Source organism: Drosophila serrata, unplaced genomic scaffold (assembly GCF_035046125.1).
Source record: "Drosophila serrata isolate PLE 108 unplaced genomic scaffold, ASM3504612v1 contig_364, whole genome shotgun sequence".
Taxonomy (NCBI): Eukaryota; Metazoa; Arthropoda; class Insecta; order Diptera; family Drosophilidae; genus Drosophila; species Drosophila serrata.
The window spans coordinates 486,890-509,870 of record NW_028257262.1 but is presented as its reverse complement, the minus strand read 5'-3'; the positions used below and the strand labels follow the sequence as shown (position 1 = coordinate 509,870).

Genomic DNA, 22,981 nt, shown 5'->3' with positions numbered 1-22,981 from the left:
TGATGTAATAACGTGAAATCCCACCCCTTGGGTTGGCTTCAACTAGGGCTAAAGGTTTACAGATACAAATCAAATACGCCAGATACATGATTTTTCTAATAGTTTATTACAAATTTTATTTATAGCGATTTTTGTACACAACAATTTTTAATATAATATTTTTATTTATATAGCTAGCTAGGAGAATGACGAACTCCTCTGGACCATTTGTTTTCGGTAAAAAGTGCGACTTTAATGAGGGAGCTCTTAAGTAAGACACTACAAAATAAATACGATTAATTAAAAGATTTAAATTTAAAAAACACTCGATACTTCATAAATAATCAATCATTCGTAGGCTCAATAATGAGACACCGAATGATGCAGACAGATTTACATACGATTAGACGACAATTGATGTGGTTCGATTTACGCTCAGTTAATTTCACAGCCTTATTGTTAATAGACTTTATAATTATGTACTTGCTTTAGTTAAAAGTGCATTCAAAATTGCAAATTTCGACTCAGCTCATGGACCTCTCTGTCTCTCTGCACTCAATGCTGTAAGTTGTAAGTGTTGTTTCCCGTTTTTGGTATGCATTAAAATTAGAATTTTGATAACGTTTTACACTGATCCCGGGTCCTCTTGGAGGAACCCCTTAAAAGAAAGTATACCCGAAGCAACAACGAACGCCAATCCCGCCTCCCCTGCCGGCCAAGTCGCCAAATGGGTTGAACTCTATCTGCCCCAGGAAGCCTTGCCACATCGTGTCCGTTGTCGAGTGATTTGTTTCGGCGGCGGCATTCACGGAGCCAATCCGAATGCCACCGCTAGCTGAGTACCACGTGCTGCCCCCCATCCGCCTCCACCAGATTGCTGCTGGGGCAGCCGAGCTCATTGTTGTTGCTGTTGGTGAAACAAACCTCCTCACTGCCATCGGAATCAGTGCAGCACAGTAATGGCTACGCATCCTCGCCTTCCATCACGTCCGCCTCATGGTCGCCACTGGTGGCAATCCTGCAAGGGAGATGATGTGACATTGTTATAAATGAGTGATGATTGATGGGCGGATGGATGGTGAGTGAGTCGTGAGTGTGATTAAGTGTGTATAGAGTGCGATTCTCTAGCTAGTTCTTGATAACGTTAAAAATTGAAATTTGGTATGAGTAAAGAAGAATTTACATTTTTATTCAGAGGATAGGAATTAAAACTTGAATCATAATTATCTGGTTTTGGAAATCGCACTTAGTGGTCGTTCTCTCACTATTCTTAGTTTAACTTATTAAAGAAGAATACAATTACAATCTACATAACGCTAAATTCTTATCGTGGCATGCATCATAATTTTAAACAAAAAGAGATCCCCTAACAGTTTTCATAGTGCCTTGGTGACTTAATAAAAACTTTAAATTGGTAACTTCAAGGTTTGAAATAGGTCCATGTTTACAAAATAAGATTATATAATTCTTGAGGGTTAAAATATTAAATTAAATATTTAATATTAAACACTTCATTATTATTTTTTATTGCTTTTATGTTAGTATGTGTTTATCTATGATCAATTATTTAATTTCCTTCATTTGCACAGTTTGGTTCAGTTTTTATTACAAGTGATCCAAACGATTTAATTTAAATTATGTCTTATTTAAGCCACCACTAATATTTAATTTACCTAAATTAATACAATAAACTCTATATGAATTAAAATATTATCTTTAATACAAACATTAAGCCTAAAACATAAAATTTTCGAAGGCTCAATAAACGCCAAAACAGTAATCACACACAAACAACGTTAAAAGCATACAAAGTAAAAACCACCAACAAAAAAAAACATTAAAAACCAATTATTCATTTATTGTTGCCTGAAAAAGAGGGGATAGTTTTAAGAAATTCATTTATTTCTAGAGGCAATAAATACGTCTACATTGTAACATCTAACAAGTACATCATGATCTATATTAATCGTTTAATATCAACAATGTGTGTTCAGAAATGGGGAAGGTAGTACGTACAATCCGTTAAATAAATAAAATACAAGGATAATGTACAAAAACTAATTGGAACATACTTATTAAGCAGGATCTTATTGGGACTTAGGGTTCTTTACAACATTTACAGAAGGTTAAAAGAGATTCTATTTATTTATTTAAAATCGATCAAAGCAGGCAGAAAGTAGAGGGCACTTAAGACTACCTTAGTTGGCTTCGTTGGGTGAGATTCTGATTTGGATTCTGCATAGAGGATATAGCGTTTCCATTATCGTTAAGCGTCAGCTCGCTATATACAAGATATGTAATCAGGATCAATCCAGAATTGGTGTGGCAGTAGCAGTAGTTCACGGTGAGGGATCCCCAAACAAAGAGAGAAAATCAGTTTTTTTTTTCACCATCAGCACATTTTTTGGGACGTGGCACATTTTCGAAGGGGTTTTGAATCAAAAATGGATTTTAGATTGGTTATCTATTAGTTATTCTGGTGATGATGGCACGCGTTCTCTAATCGATCGAAATTTTGGCACATCAATTAGGTACATTTGTGTTTTGCCTTCGTTTATGTTGCATTAAAATTTTGCAAATTATGCGCAATTCTTCAGACATCAATTTAGAATAAATTCATACGGATTCGATTTGGAAAACATTTTCAATTTGTTTGTATCAATCAATGCCAAACAAAATCCATTTCCACATAAATAGAAAATACATTTTGGTTGTCGCGTTGTGCACGTGTGTGTGTATGTTTTCAATTTTAAATAGTTGGTTTGTTTTGTTTTTTTGTGGTTTTTCGTTTTGTACATTTCAATTAGCCACAAATGAATGGAAGCATCAATCAATCCAGAAGACACCGAGTATAAGAATAGATCGTGGTGGTGGTGTATAAGAGTGTACAGATACAGAGAGATAGGGAGACAGTGGTGAAACACAGAGACACACATATGGAATACAGGGTTTCCAAGTACGTATAATAAAAGAAAATGTCACGATAGAAAATTAATTGAGTACAAGTTTAGTGGGTTTTAGAAGGTAATGATAAATGAGCCACGCCCAAAGTGCTTTTTGATGCCCAAATACCAACCAATAGTAATAATATATTGCGAAATCATTAAGTATATGCTTAAAGTGTTCTTAAAACTAATATATATTATCTTAAAAATCACTTATTAGATGGGTAGTCCTTAGCTTAGACCGTGTCCTTTCCGCCATTGGCATTAATCTTGGCATTTAAGTCTAAATACCAATTAACAATACAATTGAAAGACTTTTCTTGAGTAGTACTTAGTGGTAAATGCAACTTTATTTAACATGCTAAGCGCCAGAAGCCCTATGAGTATAGATAATACCCGTTGCTTGATAAAGCAATCAGTGATGACTTACCAGGAGCACGCTTAATACCTATAGGAGCCCATCGTTGATGGGTAAATGCTTTCTATGTATATACAATCGTATGTGGTTCCCCTAGAGACGTGCCTTACAAATTCTAAGGGTTGCGGAGAGCCCTACTAGGTACTTGTTAGTGGTGTTAAGCGTGATTTAGTGTTAATATCACAAGAGGGGGTGTGTGTGTTTGTGTGTGTGGGAGGAGTCTGGCCTGAACGAGTCACCGGGTTGGATGATTCAGTTTGGCACTTTCTCCAAAACGGTATCGAGACCTTTCACCGTGTTAGTAGCTGATTCGCCTACAACTAAGGTTACATCACTGTGAAGAATCGAGAGAAGAGAGCATAGCAAGATACGTTTTGGGTATTTAGTTAAGGTTCAGAAGTCGTAACCAGATGTAAATTAGTCAACGTTGAGTTTGATTTGCTTACAGATGGGTGTAGGAGTAGGAGAAATAAAAAGAATCACAGCCAATTTGGTTGAGAAAAACAGTGCAGGTAAGAACGGAATCACAAGCTAAAGGTTGGAAATTAGAGTAGATAGATAGCTGCTAAGCTACCAAGGAAGGAGATGCAGATCGAGAAAGTGTTTGTGCATTGGTGTATTTGTGTGTGGTGGGTGGCAAAGTGGTGGGGTTGCGAGAATGAATTCGGTTAACATACCTGGCATACGTCGAGTTTGCGTTCTTTATCGAAAAGCTGTTCTGGCTTGGCAACACGAAGCGCTGCACCCACTGTAAACAGAGAATACTTTTGAGTACCAGTTGATGGAGTCCCCAAAGTCCCCGAATACCCAAGAACCCTATGCGGTCCCAGTCACGTAAAATGATAAAGTCAACCCATTGATGGCGGTATCAGCGATGCTTAAAAACGTGTCAAAGAGTCCAGACTAATTTGTGATTTCCTAAGCCCTGCTGATAAGTGTCCCGGCCACAACTCACCCGACTGTTCATCAGACGCTGATTGCCCATACAGGCGGCCATGTGTATCACAAGGTATAGGTTAAAGAGTATGTACAAGATGGCAAATATACCTACAATTATAAAGGGAAAAAACTCTCATAAGCAAGGGCATACGTGTTGATAAATATAAGTTACTCACAGACTAGAGCCAGCAAGCCGCCTTCTATATTCATGGCCTCCACCTGCACGACCACAAAGTACAAATTGACGCCAATCACCACAATGGTTAACAGTATGGAAACGATTTTGTTGCCCCTGCAAGTACAAACAATTAAGCCCTGCCCAGAGTACTAATCTTAATCAACTCACAATCCATTGATAAACTCGCCCATAATGGCGGCACACGAGGTAAAGGCAATAGTGGGAATAGCGGCAAACGGCAGCTGAAGCGACATCACAGCATTCAGGATGTCATTCATGTTGGTCAAGTCCTCCATCTTGCTGAACATCGCTAGGCAGAACGTGGGAATGATGGCAATGCATCGCGTGACCAGCACACGACACCAGCGCGGCCACTGTAGATTGAGGAATCCCTCCATGGAGAACTGACCCGCATAGGTGCCCGTCATGGTAGAGCTCTGACCAGCGGCCAAAATGCCGACGCCCCAAATGTACATGGCCACGGCGCCGAAGGTGCAGCCCAAGAAGAGGCCGCCCTTGTACAGATCCGCATCAATGATGGCCGTGCCATTTTGGTTGTCCACAAACGAGGTCACAGCATCCTCGTACATCGATTTGTTGACGCACACGTCAATCTGACGAGAACATGGGAACCTAATCACGATCTGATTCTTAGTCAAACCATCCTCTTACTTACCACATCCTTGTTCGTTTTGCCATACATGCCATGGGCAAACACCGCCACCACAAACAGATTGATAATGAAGGACACGAACAGGGCTACCGAGGCCTCAATGAAGAAGTAAAAATTCGCCTCGCTTACTTTCTTTGGCTGACGTCGATCAATGTCGCGGGACTGTCAATGAAAAATTGAAATTAAGTACTATGTCTTAATTAAATATATATATTGTTATCACCTTAACCAAGGCCGAATGCAGATAGAGATTATGGGGCATAATGACGGCACCGACAACGCCCACCGCCTGCAGCAATACATTTGAATTGCAGTCGGAGCACCAGGGCACGAACATTCCCTCGAGAACTTCTCCTTGGTTGGGGGCTGACACAATATACTGAAATATAACAATAATATATGAAAAACTTTATTAAAATCTTATACAAAATCCCTTAAGAATTTTACTAATCAAATTTTGACAAGCAAATATTTATTTTTAATTGTAAAAAATAACAAAAAAAAATCCACAACGAGCGTAGAAAAAATTCCCCACGGATATCTGTAGCATTAAATAACCACCCAAAACGATAAGGTCTGAATTGTTTATCCCATATGGAATTGTGTGCCATTTCCGGCAGCATCATCGTGTGCTGCTCGGCCAACGGCAGATGTAGTGTCCCACCGAATGTGCAAGTGCAGCTTATCTAATCATTTGTGTCTCCTCCGCTGACTCTGACAGACAGCTCAAGAACAATTACTTATTATCTAGGCTGTAAATAAACTGTAGCTCACGTAGATTTACGAGGAGAAAAATATAAAAATTGGCCCCGCTGAAGGGTTTGGTTTAGCAATTATTACTTTACTTTATCGACAAACGCCCCTGAAAAAGGGTAGTAAAGCTATTTTTAGCTTGTGACAAAGCGGGGAAAAACGCAACTGAAAAGTCTAACTGATATATTCATCCTATTTTATGACACAGTTGTGTAAACAATTACTATTTGCTCTCAAGTCTGGATAAAATACATTCTCTTGATGCTATTTGGCAAGGGGGATTTTTCAGGGATTACCTGTACAGATCCCAACCAAAAAAATAATAGGGGAACTTTTTCGAATGCGATCTCGAGGCTTACCTCATAGCCGAATGAAACAGCCATGATGGTGATGAGGGAACCGAATAGGAACTCCAGCTTGCGTAGACCGTATTTGTCCAGAAACAGGAACGTGAACGTGTCGACAATGGTAATCAACACGCCGCCCCACAAAGGCACTCTACAAAAAGAAATAATGAAATGATGAGTGTGAGGGAATCCCAACCCTGAATATCCATATGCTTACACTTTGTTGGACAACAGGTAAATGGCAATGGCTGTGCCAATGACCTCCTGCATATCGGAGCCAATGATGGCTATCTCAATCATGATCCACAGGATCCATCGCGGCAGCCTCTTGTACTGTCTGTAGCACATCTCGGCGAGATGCAGGCCCGTGACCACGCCCAGCCTGCAATAGAAATTTTATTTACACTTCTGGAGCGGTGATAGGCACTCTGCACTCACCTTGCAGCCAAGCGTTGCATGAGGAGGCCCAAGACTGTGGCCCAGAGCAAAACCCACAAGATCTTGTACTTGGCCGCGGCACCTGACTGAAGATCGGATTCTATGTTGCCGGGATCCAGATACGCGATGGACATGAGAAAACCGGGTCCCGTGAAGGCCCACAGCTTGCGAAAGCTGAAACCCACCTGCGGAAAATATAATAATTTAGATCTAACATATATTTACTTGTCTAGTTATGCTCACATTTGTGCGATCATCGTCGGGTATCAGGACCTTCTCATCACTGAAGTAGGCCTGCTTGGCGGCGGGTTTCAGATAGGTCGTCTCGTTGAGTATCTGCTGGTGGTGCAGCTGGTTGTTGCGCTGACTGCCTCCAGCTGATCCACTGGAGGATCCGCCCGGACCATCGCCACTACCAGCGCCCGCACTCGGATCCGTGTTTTTGTGGTAGGCCTCATTCGAAGACATTCTGAAAGGAATGTGAAATCGGTTAGGTCACATGCTCCTATTTCTGTCCAGTTCCCGCCACAGACTGATCTCAGTTAATGGGTGTTGTTTGTTCTCGGATTGTTTCACCTGCCATTCGCTTATAATTCTCACAATTTTCATTTAATTGTGCCTGTGCATGAGATTTTATCCCAATTAGCATTATCATAACGCAGACAGCAAACAGACGAACGAATTCGCGCTATATAAATGTAGATTTCGGCAAAATAAAAAGTTATATGGCAACTTAAGACCTAAATGTTCTATTTCGTATTCATCGCCCAAAAACTGAAGCCAAAATATGTTAACACGTTTTGTGTTTTCCCGGAACGTGCGTGGCAAAAAATAATAAAAATAAACAACAAATATATATATATGTACTTTGAGAGCCACTGAAACTGATAACAAACTATAGTTATATATATTATTGAATTTTAAGTACACCATACAGATGAGGAAATAAACAAAGCCTTATGAATCAGCGAGACAGTTATTAAAATTCCTTTATCCAATTTAATCAAGTGAGCTTTGGAATATTGAGCAACCATTTAGATATGACTTGTTAAAAACAAGCAAATTGCGAGACTATTGACCTGCGTATATCAATATGCATTTTTGGGGCTCTGCTTTGTGAATGATAAAACCCGATTACAAGTGCCTGAGCAGCAGAGACGGAGAGCTCTCCAAAACATATGTATTGTTGGAAGCACCGTCAAGTGGTTCACCTTGACAAAACGCTGCTGCCCCACTGATGCTACATATATCTCTGCTGTATGGCTTTCCACATCGCTTCATTGATGACGGACAAAGACAATGAGCATTAATTAAATATATACACACAGAACTTTCAATTTGAAATTATTATATTACAAATGAAGGGTTCTTGTTAAGCTGGGATTCGTGGGTCAAGTACAGGCATTAATCGGAATTAGTATTGACCAGGCTTTTTATGTAACTTGTAAGTTGGCCAAATCAAGGCGCCATTAATGGAGCTCTAGCCGGGTCTTTTAAGGCAAAGTGTAACGAAACGACTTTAATCTGTATAGTGCTGGTTAGAATATAAGGTGTGTGCCTGTCACAGCATATTCTATTAGATGTTTACCCAGTTGCACGGCAATCCCCACGCCCCCATTTATAATATACATACATATACCGATAACCGTTAACAGCTACGTGTTCGACAACCGGAAAGCTCCATTGGGCCTACTATTTTAACAATTTTGATTGTGCAAATCAGACACCATATATTTTGATAATTGTAGAGCAGACAAATCCGCCATAATTTCAGGGCCAATGCCAATTAAGTGAGAAAATTAAATGTCGTCGTCGTTGAATGTTGGCTTTGTCCACGTCCACGGTCGCGAATTGTGTTTATTTCGGGAAAAATGAATATTCAAAAACTGCGTAGCATTGTGCGCAGTCAGCAAAGAATGCATAAAAAACACAAATACAATTTAATTTGTAGCTGGCGAAACAAAACACTTGACAACAAAACCGAAAATAATTTTCTAAACAAAGATAACAGTAATTCGAAAACAGAAGAGCAATAATTATTCAACTTATCAGTTAGCACACACACATCGCAATTAGATTGTTAATTTTTGCTTAAGGCCATTTGTGCGAACAGCGCTTAAGAAACAGTAAATATGTGCTTTCTTTGTTAAAATACATGGCGGTCTTAAAGTATTTTCTGGGGGAAGTGGGAAGCGCTGGCAATAAACACAGATCCCTCTGTATTCCCCCCGTATATTCATCTGGGAAACTAACCCATTAAATTAAGGGATTTACAAGTGCGAGACGCTTATCAACAAACAATTGTTTTACGCTTAAGAACAAGCCCCATATTGTACATTTATCACACTCTCTTTGCCGGTGTAAGAGAGGGGGAGAAGAGAGTGAGAGCGCTGCTCTTGAAACAATTTGGACAATTGCCCCACGTTTTGTTATTAGCACACACCTGCGTGCGCACGCACACACACACTCACACACGAAATACTGGCGGAGATGTAAATTATTGGATAACTTAGGTTAGCACAACTAATTGATTGTAGTTCCGAGTGGTAAAATCGGAGCGCGCGGCTTTATTATATCACACGGAGCACTGCCTATAAATGCATTTTCCGAGACTTTTCCCCGCCCGAGAACCAATTGACGAATTCGATGACGTTGGACGGTAGGAAACAAAAGCGAAATAAGAGAATCGACGAGGGCCAGCGCGACTGCTTCGACTGCCAATTGTTCACTTAGTTAACGACAATTGAGACGAGACCGCACCAGCAATTTATGCTCTGCCTGCGAGCGCTGCTCTTTTGTTTATTAATTTTTCTCGCAATATTGTGATTCCTGCCAGCTGCTTTCTTTCGCTTTCGCACGCACAATCACTCGCATCGCTCACGCACGCACACTTGCCCGCTTTCGGGCGATGTGGCAGCTCTCTTCTTTGTTCGAGCAAACTGGTGGCAACACTTGAGCTTTTTCGACAATTTCTTTGGCGCCTGCACTGGTCATTTGCCGTTTTCGTGGGTGTGTGGAGTTCCAAGTACCTTATCGGCCCCAACTGTAGTTTAACTCTGAGCCAACAGACGCTGCGCGATCGGAGCTGAGTGACTGCTGTGTTTGGTCGTAGCCGCTATTTATGCCAATTACTGCTCTCTACCGAGCTCGCACTGATAGCGGGCGAGAGCGAGTGGAAGAGAGCACTGGTGTTTTGAAGGGGGATTTTCTGATAGGGCGCCGAAAATTCTTTGAGTGGCCAGAAAGACCGCCACGGACTTGAAATTGACATTTGAAATACCGGTTTGTCAAACGGCCTCGTCAATTTCTCTCTCTCTTTCTAGCTCTCCCAGTATCTCATTCTCTTTTATCACTAACCACAAGTAACCGTTAGTACTTTTAAGTCGCCCGGGCGTAATTACTAGTTTTATTCTCGTTTGACGGACAGTCATAAGTTAATACTCTCCACGTTGTGTCTAACACGCAAACTTTATCGTAATACCCGCACAAAATTAAATACGAATATAAATCAAAATTATCGCCGCAACTCAACGATTTTCTGACACTCTTTCCGATTGCCATCTGACGCCGAATAATCACGATAAGATTTATCAATTACCCGATTCTTTTTTGGCTGTCACACAAATTTACAACGATGGATGTTCTTACTTTAGTTCTTTAACTGATGAATCAGCAGAATGCAAAGTCTTTTTCTTTGTAGCAACAGCAATCAAATACATATCTACATACATACCTAATATATATGTATATACATATGATATGATTCACTCTATATTGGGATTCATGTAAATTGTAAGACATTTCCTTATTTTGATAAGAAATGCATTCCATTTCCTTCTTGATATGCATTGTGTTTCCCCGCATAATTAGATATGAACCTAACCTATGGCAAGGCAACGTTTCCCAGCTTGACTTTTAGTAGTAAGCTTGCAATTCAAATCGCCCGCGTTCTTAAAGTAGAAAAAAGTTCAAGTTCAAAAACTTGAAATACCGTTATTAGTTATTAATAATTTTTATTAATTATGTATTTCTTTATCAAAAGAGCAGACTTTTTGTTGTGACTGTCTTTAACATTAGATCTCACCTGACGCGGGAAACTCTCGTAGACTTTATACAATTTAAAACGAGCAAAATCGTTACTTAGTACATCAAACTTCATAGTCAACGCATAAAATATGAAATGAGCATTTTATGTTGCAGTAAATGTTGCCCATAAATCGCTTAATTGAAAACATAAATAGCATGCAGTATTTTCTTGGGAAAATACACGATTTAAATACATAGTAGAATGTAAAATGATATTTAAAATATGGAATACCTCGATTGGTTCTAACGCTGGCATCAAAAATACAATAATAATTTTAAACTCTAGCCGTTCGTTGCACATAAAATGGAGGGATTGGGATTAAAGGAAAACAATGGATATGCGTGATGGGAGGAAAAGGTAGCAAAGGTAGCAAATCGGTACTAAGTAGTATCGTTAATGTTAGTAGGTAAATACAGTTTGATTTTGTTCTATCGTGAATCTCATTCGGAAGCATTTAAGAGGAATTTTGACCAACAACCTGCACATAGTTTGCCGGGAAGAGGCCGTATCGGTTCTTGCACAAGCCCCGCCACCAGCCGTCGTCAATCTTTTCGATATGGGTGATGACGTCGTCCGGATCAAAGGAGATCTCGTCGTCGTCGGCAGCCTGGTAGTCGTATAGAGCGATAGCATGTATACCGGTGTCTTCAAGGTAGTCAGCCAGATTGTCAGAGTTCGCATAAATGGCCTCCTCGACTGCTGGTGCTGCTGCTGCCTCAGAAGCTGCACCATTTGTAGCGGGCAGCGGTGAAGCAGCCTTAACCTCAGCCTGGTTTTGGTACAAGGGCTCCTCTTCGATCACTGGCTCGGGTTCGGCTTGTGGTTGGGGTACAGGATCAGCTTGGGGCGTTGGCACATGCACTGGCGATTCCGGTTCGCTTCTGGGAGGCGTAGCTACGGTTTCCACCTCAATTTGCGGCACCACATCTGGTGGTGGTGCTGCAACCTTGGTTACTGGCGCAGTCTCCACTACTGGAGCGGGAGCAGGATCAGGCGTTGGTGGTGCTGGGGTAGCAGCAGCTGGGACGGTTACTGGCTCTGCTTTCACCTCCACTTTAGCCGGCTGCGCCTTGGGAATGATGATGGGTTCCTTGCGAGCAGGTGGGGTCTCCGACACCGGCGACTGCATCTGGTTGAAAGCACTGATGGCATTTCCGATCCCACCAGCTCGACCTGTCTGGATAGCCGCCCTGCTGCCCTTCGGAGGAGGCGTTTCCGTCGAGGTCCGGGGAGTGTTCTCCGCTACGGTTTGCTTGGCGGCTTCCTCGCGATCGCGCTTGTCCTTGGCTTCGCGCAGCCGCTTCTGCTCTTCGGCTCGCTTGCGAGACTCCTCCTCGGAGTTTTTAGCAAGGTTCTCGAACTTGGCACGCAGATTTGAGGGTTTGGCTCCTTCAATTACCGGCTTGACCTTGTGATCCACCTGGCTAGCGTGCTTTTGTGGGGCCTCGATGTGGTCCCAGCCCACGGCAGACTTGTCCTTCCGGTCTTCCTGCACCCCAAATTTGCCGCCAAATCCCTTGGAGTAGTCTTGGGGAAAATGAGGGTTTTTATTAATAATTAAAATTACTGGTTAAGTCACTTACCCTTCTGGGACTCGTGCTTCTCCACTTTTTCGACGTGATCCCAGCCCACTGCTGATTTATCCACTCGATCAGATTGCACTCCGAACTTGCCGCCAAAGCCCGTGGCGTAGTCCTTCTGAGAGGCATGCTTCTCCACCTTTTCGATGTGATCCCAGCCCACGGCAGACTTGTCCACGCGCTCCGACTGAACGCCGAACTTTCCGCCGAATCCATCGCTGTAGTCCTTCTGGGAAGCGTGCTTTCCCACCTTCCCCTGGTAGTCGTGACCCACAGCCGACTTGTCCATGCGGTCTTTCTCCACACCGAATTTGCCACCATAGCCATACCCAGCGTTCTGCTCTTTCAGCAGTTGCTTCTTCTTGTCCAGATCGGCCTTCTCTGTCTCCTCCCGCAGCTTGTCCATGCTAAACAATGAATAACGTAACCTGAGCTGGAATTCCACAGAAATCGATCAAAGCGCAGATGACTCACTCGATGGCGCCTGCAGTGCGACCGCTGCCGTCGATCGTTTTCGATCCCCAGCGCTGCTCCTGTTCGCTGACATCGTTGACGAAGTCTGGGTCCGTTTCCCAGTCGTCGTCCGGAGCGGCGCTGGTTTCTTGTATCTGGTGACCGGCCGTTGCCTTCCACATTCTGGATTCTCGCTTATCCTTATCTGCCGAAGATAAACGGGCACAGTCAGAGAGGGTGGGGAAAAGTGAACGGCAGGGCAGGTTCCGAGTCGATTCGTGGCCAGATAACGAGAAAAGCCGCCATAGATGGGAGGGGCCGACGCCGGAACAGTAACCCAGCTGGAGCCAGGCTATATATACATATACTCACGTCCTGGTGACTAACTGCAAAAGCAACTGCTCGGCTAGTGTCTCGGTGGCTTTAAAATTTTCTGTAATATTGGGCGAAGGAAGAGAAAATAAACAATTGATTCATAAAGAACACTTAGAGATGGGTAAAAGCGCAATGTCGCTATACTTTATCGATATTTTTGGGATGTATTGCGAAGTCAAGCTATCGATTACGATTTGAAGGAATCAATGAGTCGTTTGTCATCAACTATCGAACTCGAATTCAAAAATGTCCGGGAAATTTAAAATAAGATGCCAATTGTAAAACTGTCTGTCGATTTATAGTGTTTTCAGTATTTTTGTGTTATATTCGTTTTCAAATGTTTAATGTTTTTTTTTTATTAAGACAACGGAGGATGAGAGATTAAAAAAAATATTGTGAGCAGTTTGAAAGAGATTGGATGTTATCAACCTAAATAAAAATAATATTATTTTTCAATAGTGCAGTATCAATGTTCTTAAGCCAAAGTGTAAAATACTATATGTAAATATAAACGTTCATTATGAAACTTATTGCTTTATCATATGCAGATATTTATGAAGATATGATTATTTTCCCCGTGTCGTCACCATCATTAAGCAAATATTTATTTACTTATTGCGGTTTCGTCATAGTTTCAACAGCTTCCAGCGGTGATTCATGCAAAGTGCTCTCTATAACGTTCAAGAAGCTCAGGCGTTAGCTTAAGGCGTAGGAGAGAACTATCATCCAGGTGAGATCAAGTATACGACCATTAGACATTCGAAATACCCTACTAAACAAACAAACATCAGACTCAGGAACATACTATATGCTTGGCACTAACTTACGCTCTCAACTGGTACCATGTATAAAAAGTTCTCTTCGCTCTCTTGGATCCCAATCGCCGGCATTTTTGCTGCCCCAATATAAAAGCTTAGCCGTGAGCGCCAACCGACATAGTATTTATTCACATCGCTAGCAGTTCGCTTCGCCAGACTTGTACGTTGACCAGAATATATCGTTGGTATTAAATTCTGAGGAATTCGCTTGATAAAGAATGTTTGTTTATTCCCGTTGTGCCAAAAGTCACCAAAGCCGAGTGCAAAGACAAGCAGAAAAGTGAAAAGAAAGTGTGTGCGTAGCAAATCAGAGATTTGTCGGGCCCAAGGGCGGCACCATTCGAGTCTTGTAAAATTCTGGGCGCGGCGCTAGAAGAATTCTCCAGAATCCAATCTACATTGGAGCAAGTGAGAAGAATAATCTCTCTCTATTTACTGCCCCCCAATTCGAGTAAAAGAGTCGGAAAAAATACACAAAATCGCCAGCAAAAAATGACATCATCAAAGTGCGCTCTCTTTTAGCTTTTCTCGTTTTCCTCTCCTCTTCCCATTCGCAGACGCGTGTGACTTTTGCCTCATCTCCCACCTACTAAACTTTATAGTCGTTTCTTTTATCTTCTCCCATCTTTTGGGATGAAAAACGAAATTCTTCGTAAAAAGCATCCATCTTCTCTTCCGCCGTCCAATTTAGTAATTCAATCAACTTCAATTGCTCTCCTAGGGGCTAAGCTACAGTAAAACATGGGAGGTAGTGCCCCAGTATTAGTCATTTTTTCTCAATAAACACGTAGTGTTGCATTTGAGGTCGGGCAATTATACTAGTACACACACTACACCGGCATAGGTGTGTCGTCAAGGTTTATTGCCAGGCGCAATAGTAATTGTGGAAAATTAAAACATTTATGAATTCAAATTCAAGGTACAGTCTACCTGAAAGAAGTCACTAAAAGCTTTTGTTTTTGAAGTTGTTCACACATAGTCACGAGTTTTACCCCATTTGGGAGCACTCTTTTTACTGGTCTCCATGAAGACTCACTTTCAAGTCATGTTCAAAGCTTCCAATTGACGTCACAAATGCTGTGAATCATTACTTGTTGTAATTTCAAATGTATTTTCCATGTCATGATCTTGACAGAGCTATTAATAGATCACCATCATCGGATACGTCATGGTTGGGGTACATATCTTTACTTCACTTTAGTGGATTTTCCAGTCCTAAAAAAAATTCCAAAATCTGTTAAAGATGGAAAGAAGAATTCTAATTTATGACTCTATCAAAAGACAAATGTCTGGAACGTACACGGAAAATAATTTAAGATAGATTCTTTGGGAAATAACACCAACTGTTATAAAAATACAATAATATATTTGGTTAAAAATTGTAAACATAAATTGAGACTACTTCTTGGACATCTTTAGCTTACTATGTTCTTAGATATTTGTTTCTGTGTAGTTCTATACACACATAACCGGTTCCAGCTTTGGCCAAAACATTTTTGTTTGTTTATAGCTTGATTGCAGAGGCGTTGGTAGTTGTTTCTTTTTTGTGGCCTGTTTGGAGCGTCGCCACGTCAAGTCTTTTATAATGCCTTTTTTCTGCTGCCTTTTGTTGACTTTCTACTTTGGCGGCAGCATAGGAAAGCAAACATATTTTCAGCTTTCCAGAGCGATCAGAAATTTCAATCAATTTATCATAAAGTCATTTGGGCCTATTGATTTTTTAGATTATGTGAGCCTAGAACAAATCCCCACGGAGATAGTGTTCCACTTGACGACTGAAGTGGACAGGCCAGGGCATAGAATGAGGCGGTAGGCGGTCGGCGGTATGCATTTCCCAGAAGCTTTCTCTTGGCCCCAAACTAGCTGTGAGCCCGATGTGTTTCAAACCAGAACGCAATGAGCTCATCCGTTTATAAGGCCATTCCATTTCGTGTGGGTTTCCGAATGGGTTTGGTCTGGCCTATCACGAAAACTACTCTCGCACCCGGCAAAGGCATCCAGACAGGCCCGGTTCCTGCAAACTGAACTGAAAAGTAACTTTCACTTTCCCCAGAAAGTACGATGAACTTGGCTTGGGCCCAATACGAAACGACAACTAGAAAAAACATCTGCTTAAACAAACTACGGGGGAGAGAAAATCAATGGGAAGAGAGTGTTTTTAGCCCAGCGCCAGGCTGGCTACGGGGCGTATGCGTTATACGAGGGTTTTACGACGTTTGATGATGTCATCGGGCGGCAAGCAGGTCCCCGGAATAAAGACCGGGCTCATAAGCTCTGAGAGTTGTAGCGTTTGACCTTGTCGGGGGTTAATTTTCTATCACGCTTTTGGTTTATTAGAAATCTTTGAGCTATTATTCATAATGATTTTTCCACTTCCTACTTACAGATTTTCCACAACAAACCAACCAAAATGAGTTCCGCTGAGTACTACCCATTCAAGGTGAGTGATTACAATGGATTGTATTTGAGGAATTAAAAAGAGGTGGCTCTGTGATGAGCTGGAGATTTATCGAACTCTATTATATGACGTGATTCATTATTCATTACACTCGGATTAGATTTTGTAGTTATTTCAAATATTTCCATTACATTTCGAATGAAATAAATAACCTTGATCGATTAGATTAGATTTTTAAGATAGAGAAATCATTATTTATTGATTGAAAATTGAATATTGTTGGGACAAGTCAGTTGCAAAGTAATTATCTATAATTGGGCAATTAAATGTTCATCAAAGTGTACATAGGAGCTCCAGATAATTGTTGAAAAACAAGACTTGCTAAGCTGATAAGAGAATTTCTATCAGAGGTCTCTCTGATGTGTTTAAAAATAGAATAAAACAAGGAATATCAATATAAAAGCGAAATTAGCAAGACAAAGAGAGGAGCTACTGTCGAACATAACAAAACAATCCCAAATAATATAAAATAAATTCCACCATGAATCACAAATACACCCTTTTTGGGATTACGTGCCTTGCATTTTAAAAAAACATATTATTCATGCATTACTCATGCATTTCGTACTTATTTTCCCTTGCATTTATTTATACGCAGTGCACACCCACCGTCTACCCGGCGGATCCCTTCGATCCCGTCGAGGATGCGGCCATTTTGCGCAAGGCCATGAAGGGCTTTGGCACCGACGAGAAGGCCATCATCGAGATCCTGGCCAGACGCGGCATCGTGCAGCGCCTGGAAATTGCCGAGGCCTTTAAGACCTCCTACGGCAAGGACCTGATCTCGGACCTCAAGTCTGAGCTGGGCGGCAAGTTTGAGGATGTGATCCTGGCGCTGATGACGCCGCTGCCCCAGTTCTATGCCCAGGAGTTGCACGACGCCATCTCTGGACTGGGAACCGATGAGGAGGCCATCATCGAGATCCTCTGCACGCTGTCCAACTACGGCATCAAGACCATTGCCCAGTTCTACGAGCAGAGCTTTGGCAAGTCCCTAGAGTCCGACCTGAAGGGTGACACCAGTGGCCACTTCAAGCGCCTGTGCGTGTCCCTGGTGCAGGGCAACCGGGATGAGAACCAGGGAGTGGATGAGGCAGCGGCCATTGCCGACGCCCAGGCTCTGCATGACGCCGGCGAGGGACAGTGGGGCACCGACGAGTCCACCTTCAACTCGATCCTGATCACCCGCTCCTACCAGCAGCTGCGCCAGATCTTCCTCGAGTACGAGAACCTGTCGGGCAACGACATTGAGAAGGCCATCAAGCGGGAGTTCAGCGGTTCGGTGGAGAAGGGCTTCCTCGCCATCGGTGGGTTTACTATATACTTTATCCCTTAAATACGCTAATCCTATAATCACTTTTTAGTCAAGTGCTGCAAGTCCAAGATCGATTACTTCTCGGAGCGCCTGCACGACTCGATGGCTGGCATGGGCACCAAGGACAAGACGCTGATCCGCATCATCGTCAGCCGCTCGGAGATCGATCTGGGTGACATCAAGGAGGCATTCCAGAACAAGTACGGCAAGAGCTTGGAGTCCTGGATTAAGGTAAATACAGATTACTTCATCTATCCTAGTGTGTTTTGCCTAATATTGAATACTGCACCCCGTTAACACTTTAAATTAATTCGCATTCGATTGTCAAACTGCAATAACCACCATTAATCGCGGATCATCCTGCTGGTTTCTTTTTCCCCCTGTCGTTGTTGTTCTTGTACATTTTCCCCAATTCAAAAATTCATGCCACACACACCCCGTTGCTTTTCCGATTACTTCACTTGTGTGCATATAAGACATTAAAACCTGGCATATTCTATATTTTTAGGGCGATACATCCGGCGATTATAAGCGTGCCCTATTGGCTATTGTTGGATTCTAAAAAAGAAACTCCCAAAACCAAAAAGACAAAAAGCTCCAACAATAACTTTTACTTGTCAATGTCGTCAGTTCCACGCCCTAAATTACGTATTCTTAAACAAAAAAGAATGTACAAATACAATTCAGATATTTGATTAGTTGACGAATATATATAGATTTTATATACTGGAACAAGTTTTAACCCAAGCGAGGCCACGCAGTGCATTTAAAGCCGTTGAATCAGAACCCCAGTCTCGCATCCTGTTGATTATGATTACATTACAACGATACATTACTCTATGCACGCCACATGCACATTATTGTATTTCTATATAGCTGAATAGCTTATGGTTTTCTCTGTTTTTGTTTCTCTCGAGTCTCATTTGCAATATTTACATATAAACTTACAAAAAACGCAAAAAAAATAAACAAAAATATGACAAAACGAAAACTTCAAATTGAGTTTCAGTTACTAACAGCGCTCTGTTAGTCGCATAACATCACATAAATTAACCAAAAGGGGCGGCGATTGGTTATTAATTAATAAGAGTTCGTGTGAATTTGGTACTTGATTCTAAAATTTATTTAAAGTTAATTGATTCCTTGATGTTAAATTTATTTTAATTATTTAAAAATTACAGATTTTATTACTTTTTAAAAGAGTTAAAATAAATGCTTCAGACAATGTCTATGCACTGCTTGCTTTAAGTAATTTTTCAAAATGTAAAATGTTAAACCCTTTTACATTCATCAATTTAGGAGTGCGTTAAGCGTATATATATTATTTATGCTTTAAATAGTAAACTGTTATGGAATGTCTAGCTTTTCATAGATCAATTTTACACGAATATATATTTACCATCCCCTCCTACATGGAGTCTATATAACTTTCGTGGTGATAATCCAATTCTAAGCCATGTATACAAAGTAAAAAAAAGCGTTTAATGCTTTAAACTTCTGCTCTTTTCACGCTTTATCTTTATCAGGAGGATGCCGAGACCGATATTGGATATGTGCTCGTCACTCTCACGGCTTGGTAGAGCCTGATGCAGCCAGAATACAAATATATATATATGCAATATATATATCGTGCTAAAATAGAAAATGCCAAAAAAAAAAAAAATAAGAACAAAACAAAAATGTTGCATTTCGATAACCAACGCAAAGAACAAATGAAATTATCTATTATATATTGTGATGTGTTCTAATATTCCGATTCGTAAATCCCCCATACCTATGTAGTATTTTCCCCCGTCTAACGTCCCCAGTTGACTTTTTCAACAATTATTATTATTATTTAAACTTTTTACGTTCTTTATTTTGTATACATGTGTGTTTTTTTGTAAATTATTCAGCATCGTACTCGAATGTGTAGTTTTCGCTTATTGTATTAACTAATAAAGTTTGCTTACATTCAACGGAAACAACCATTTTAATGTGCCTTTCAGGACGATCTATCCGGAGACTATGGATACGTATTGGAGTGCCTGGCCTCCTACTAAGCGGAAGGAGGTGGACCTCCGCTGGAGCAATTTACACCGTTTGTTAACCTTGTATTTGTTGTAACGCTAAAAGCAAACTTTTCTGTGGAAAATTCATAGCCTATATTCAATTCATAAATGCATTTCATAAAATCATGAAAAAGAATCTTGTCTGTGCGCTTAACTAAGAAACTAGGGGCAACCGAAACCAGGGGAGTGGGAATTGAAATTGGTATTTGAGGTTGGGAAATATTCAGAGTGTGGACCCTACTACTACTTGGCCACACGGTCCTGATAGGCTGCCCACAGGCGATCACGGTATGTCTGAGCCGCCTTCTCTGGATTTGTGGCCTTCAGGATGCCACGGCCCACCACGCCGATATCAGCACCGCGCTCCTTCACCACATGTTCCGGCGTCTGGTACTGCTGACCCAACTGGTCCACGGTCTCGTCGATCTTAACGCCGGGGGTTAGCTGCAGCAGACCCGGAAAAGCAAAAGCATCCGAGGACTGACACACCACACCGGCCACAAAGTCCACATCGGCGCCCTCGGTGGCGATTTTATTGCTGCTCTCCTTGTATTTAGCATCGATCAGGTTGCCAGTGGCCGACATCTCGGCCAGCAAAAAGACGCCACGCTCCTTCGTGGCTCCTTGCTCGCCAAGGCCTGCTTTCAGACCTTGAAGAATACTGCGTCCAGGCAGAGTGTGCGCCGTGACCAAATCGGCCCAGCTGGATATCTTATACACTCCCTTGCCATACTGCAATGCCACAGTGTTGCCAATGTCCGCAAACTTGCGATCCTCCATCAGCAGGAAGTTGTGACGTTTGGCCAAAGCCTCCAGGTTCGAGATAAACTCCGCGCTGAAGTCCTCAACAATGTCCACGTGCGTCTTAAGCAGGCAGATGTGCGGACCACATTTGTCAGCCATGTCCAGGATTTCATCGGCCCGGGTCAGGTCAGCAGCCAGGCAGAGGTTCGTCTGCTTGCTGGCCATCAGGTTGAACAGCCTTTTGGCGACCGGGCTCTTGGCCAAGTTGGCGCGACTCTCGTAGGTCAGTTTTGTGCGCTGCAAGTCGTTGGCTAAAATGAAATAAAAATTGATTATTTTAATGGTAACTGAGCACTTAGTACAGAACTAAGTAAGAATAGGTATATACACTTGAAGCAATCTTATCTATCTTGTTCCTTCTATTTGTAGATAAAGTGTTCCTACGGAAATACTTGCAACCGATGTTATTTAAGGGAATTATAATTATAACTTGACACTTTCATTCAAAAAAAAATAATAAATCAAAACGAAAATTAATGCACAAAAAAACAATAGTTATATCCTAAGATTTGTTTGAAAGCAGAATAGCTAATGCAGCTCTAAAAAAATTGAAAATAAAGATAATTTTACGCATGGAAACAAAAACGAACCGGTTTTTTTTTTTAAATACATCAAACTATAAATCATTAGTCATTACTTATATTGCCCAGAGATTGGCTTGATTGGTAGAAAGAACGAGGAGAGTCTAGCTCTCGAGTGGCCTGATAACCATGGCATAATTGAGTGGAGCACTGGCCTCGAATCACGTGCCGCGTTCCCTCGAACTTGATCTGGTCCGACTCTGAAATCCGGATAGGGGTTACCAGCGCTGTTTATTGGCGGCCATATAAGCACAAAATTAGGAAGTTTATGACCCAATGGGTTGCTCCCCTAATTGAATTTAGTTCGAGGCCGACCCACGCGCTCTACGAGTGTCATGTACTCATTTTATCTCTCTACCTGGCAATCAGTATATCTAAGAGAGATTTGGGGCATACACACCTCCAACAACGTCGGGCTTATCGCCACCCACGAACGTTCCATCGCTGTTGATTTGGACAGCGGCTATGTACTTGGCCACCGCCTCTACCGTGGACTTCTCGATGCGTCCGGCCTCGTGCAGGGTGTTCAGCAGGAAGGAGAGGGTGAAGAGCGAATGCATCCGTACGCCGTGCTTGGCTATGTTGGCCACGCCGCCCTGCTCTCGGTTCACCACGACAACGGCATCGGTCACCACGATGCCCTCGCTCTGGAGGTCACGCACAGTGTCCAGAATGCTGGAACCGGAGGTAACCACATCCTCGACAATAAGGCAGGTGTCGCCGGCATTAAAGATGCCCTCGACGAGTTTCTTGGTGCCGTAGGCCTTCGCCTCCTTGCGTCGCACCAGCATGGGCGTGCCCTGCTGCACAGAGACGATGGTGGCCAAGGGCAAAGCCGTATAGGGTACTCCGCACACGTGCCGGGCATTCAGTTGTTTCTCTTTGATGTACTCCGCCAGCAGGTCAGACACAGTTTGCTAAGGGGATTCCACAGGTGGTTGAGCATGAGTTAGGGGGATTCCCTGGGGAAATGTGTGCACTATACTTACCATCACATCTGGGTAGCTGACAATTACTCGGAGGTCGAAGTAGACCGGCGAATTGATGCCCACCTTCATCTTAAAGTCCCCGAACTTGAATGCGTTGATCTCGAACAGCTTCAGGGCCAAGGCCCGCATCTTATCCGAACTCTGGGCAACCATTGTGGCGACGGCGAAGGCGAGTCTTGATCCGGAATCCAAAACAACACGCTGACTGTTCCTTGAGTACACGTGCTAGCAGCTGCTCCAACCAGAAACACGTCCAATTGGGAGTTATTGTGAGAGCGAAATGCAGTGTGACCGCACCGAGAGCGCCAAAAGAATACCTCAGCGGTTTAAAACTTTTAAGCCGAAAATACCAAAAAAGCTTATTTAATTATGTCGCTTTTATTAAGGGAAGTCCGTTTATTTTTGAATCTTCAAATCCTGTTGAAAATAGAACACTTCTTGTCCACCTTAGACATAGAATCATAGAATTTAATTTATTAAACGACTTATTTTATGCAGTAGTATTTTTCTGAAAATAAGTCAGAAAAAATTCCTCATTGCATGAATTTTAACTTGCAGAAATATTATTTTAACTAATTAAAAACAATGCCAGGCATATAAAGAGAGATAAATTAATTACGTGTTCACGCAAAAAAACTAAGAAAATATATATTATAATAACTTTTTTACATCAATTAATTCATTAAGAGCTTGTGGCAGACTTTAAATATATTTATAAATTGAATACTGTATATTATTACTTATGTAGCTTTGTAAATTGGCTTGCACGTTGATGTTGGCTTTTATAATTATTATTTAAG

At 41.8% G+C, this 22,981-nt stretch overlaps 4 protein-coding genes across 37 annotated transcripts; 1 reads left to right on the top strand and 3 right to left on the bottom strand.

Annotated features, from left to right (window-relative positions):
• Positions 1-87: 87 nt before the first annotated feature.
• Positions 88-9,768, bottom strand: Mvl (solute carrier family member malvolio). Of its 17 annotated transcripts, none has more exons than XM_020960471.2 (12): positions 9,700-9,768; positions 6,914-7,139; positions 6,671-6,855; positions 6,450-6,614; positions 6,245-6,383; positions 5,356-5,511; positions 5,136-5,294; positions 4,628-5,073; positions 4,458-4,573; positions 4,298-4,389; positions 4,020-4,090; positions 88-2,260 (listed from the first exon to the last, which is right to left on the bottom strand). In XM_020960471.2, the coding sequence occupies exons 2-12, from the start codon at positions 7,136-7,138 to the stop codon at positions 2,173-2,175; spliced, it is 1,842 nt and encodes a 613-aa protein (XP_020816130.2). In that variant the 5' UTR covers position 7,139; positions 9,700-9,768; the 3' UTR covers positions 88-2,172. The 17 variants fall into 17 exon arrangements, with proteins under 17 accessions (XP_020816130.2, XP_086695433.1, XP_086695428.1 ...); XM_086839307.1 differs by having other exon boundaries at positions 88-3,676; positions 8,924-9,765; XM_086839302.1 differs by having other exon boundaries at positions 8,924-9,765.
• AnxB9 (Annexin B9) lies at positions 3,742-19,940 on the top strand. Of its 18 annotated transcripts, none has more exons than XM_086839315.1 (5): positions 3,742-3,854; positions 16,370-16,423; positions 17,040-17,748; positions 17,806-17,987; positions 18,265-19,720. In XM_086839315.1, the coding sequence occupies exons 2-5, from the start codon at positions 16,394-16,396 to the stop codon at positions 18,316-18,318; spliced, it is 975 nt and encodes a 324-aa protein (XP_086695441.1). In that variant the 5' UTR covers positions 3,742-3,854; positions 16,370-16,393; the 3' UTR covers positions 18,319-19,720. The 18 variants fall into 18 exon arrangements, with proteins under 18 accessions (XP_086695441.1, XP_086695452.1, XP_086695443.1 ...); XM_086839326.1 differs by lacking the exons at positions 3,742-3,854; positions 18,265-19,720 and adding exons at positions 13,799-13,895; positions 19,745-19,940; XM_086839317.1 differs by lacking the exon at positions 3,742-3,854 and adding an exon at positions 13,854-13,895.
• Cortactin (cortactin) lies at positions 10,667-13,312 on the bottom strand. The gene is made up of 4 exons (XM_020960497.2): positions 13,163-13,312; positions 12,812-12,995; positions 12,341-12,744; positions 10,667-12,284 (listed from the first exon to the last, which is right to left on the bottom strand). Exons 2-4 carry the CDS (start codon positions 12,970-12,972, stop codon positions 11,212-11,214), a joined length of 1,638 nt encoding a protein of 545 aa, XP_020816156.2. The 5' UTR covers positions 12,973-12,995; positions 13,163-13,312; the 3' UTR covers positions 10,667-11,211.
• r-l (rudimentary-like) lies at positions 19,584-22,899 on the bottom strand. Its single transcript, XM_020960510.2, has 3 exons — positions 22,182-22,899; positions 21,593-22,109; positions 19,584-20,862 (listed from the first exon to the last, which is right to left on the bottom strand). The coding sequence occupies exons 1-3, from the start codon at positions 22,332-22,334 to the stop codon at positions 20,051-20,053; spliced, it is 1,482 nt and encodes a 493-aa protein (XP_020816169.2). The 5' UTR covers positions 22,335-22,899; the 3' UTR covers positions 19,584-20,050.
• Positions 22,900-22,981: the final 82 nt, after the last annotated feature.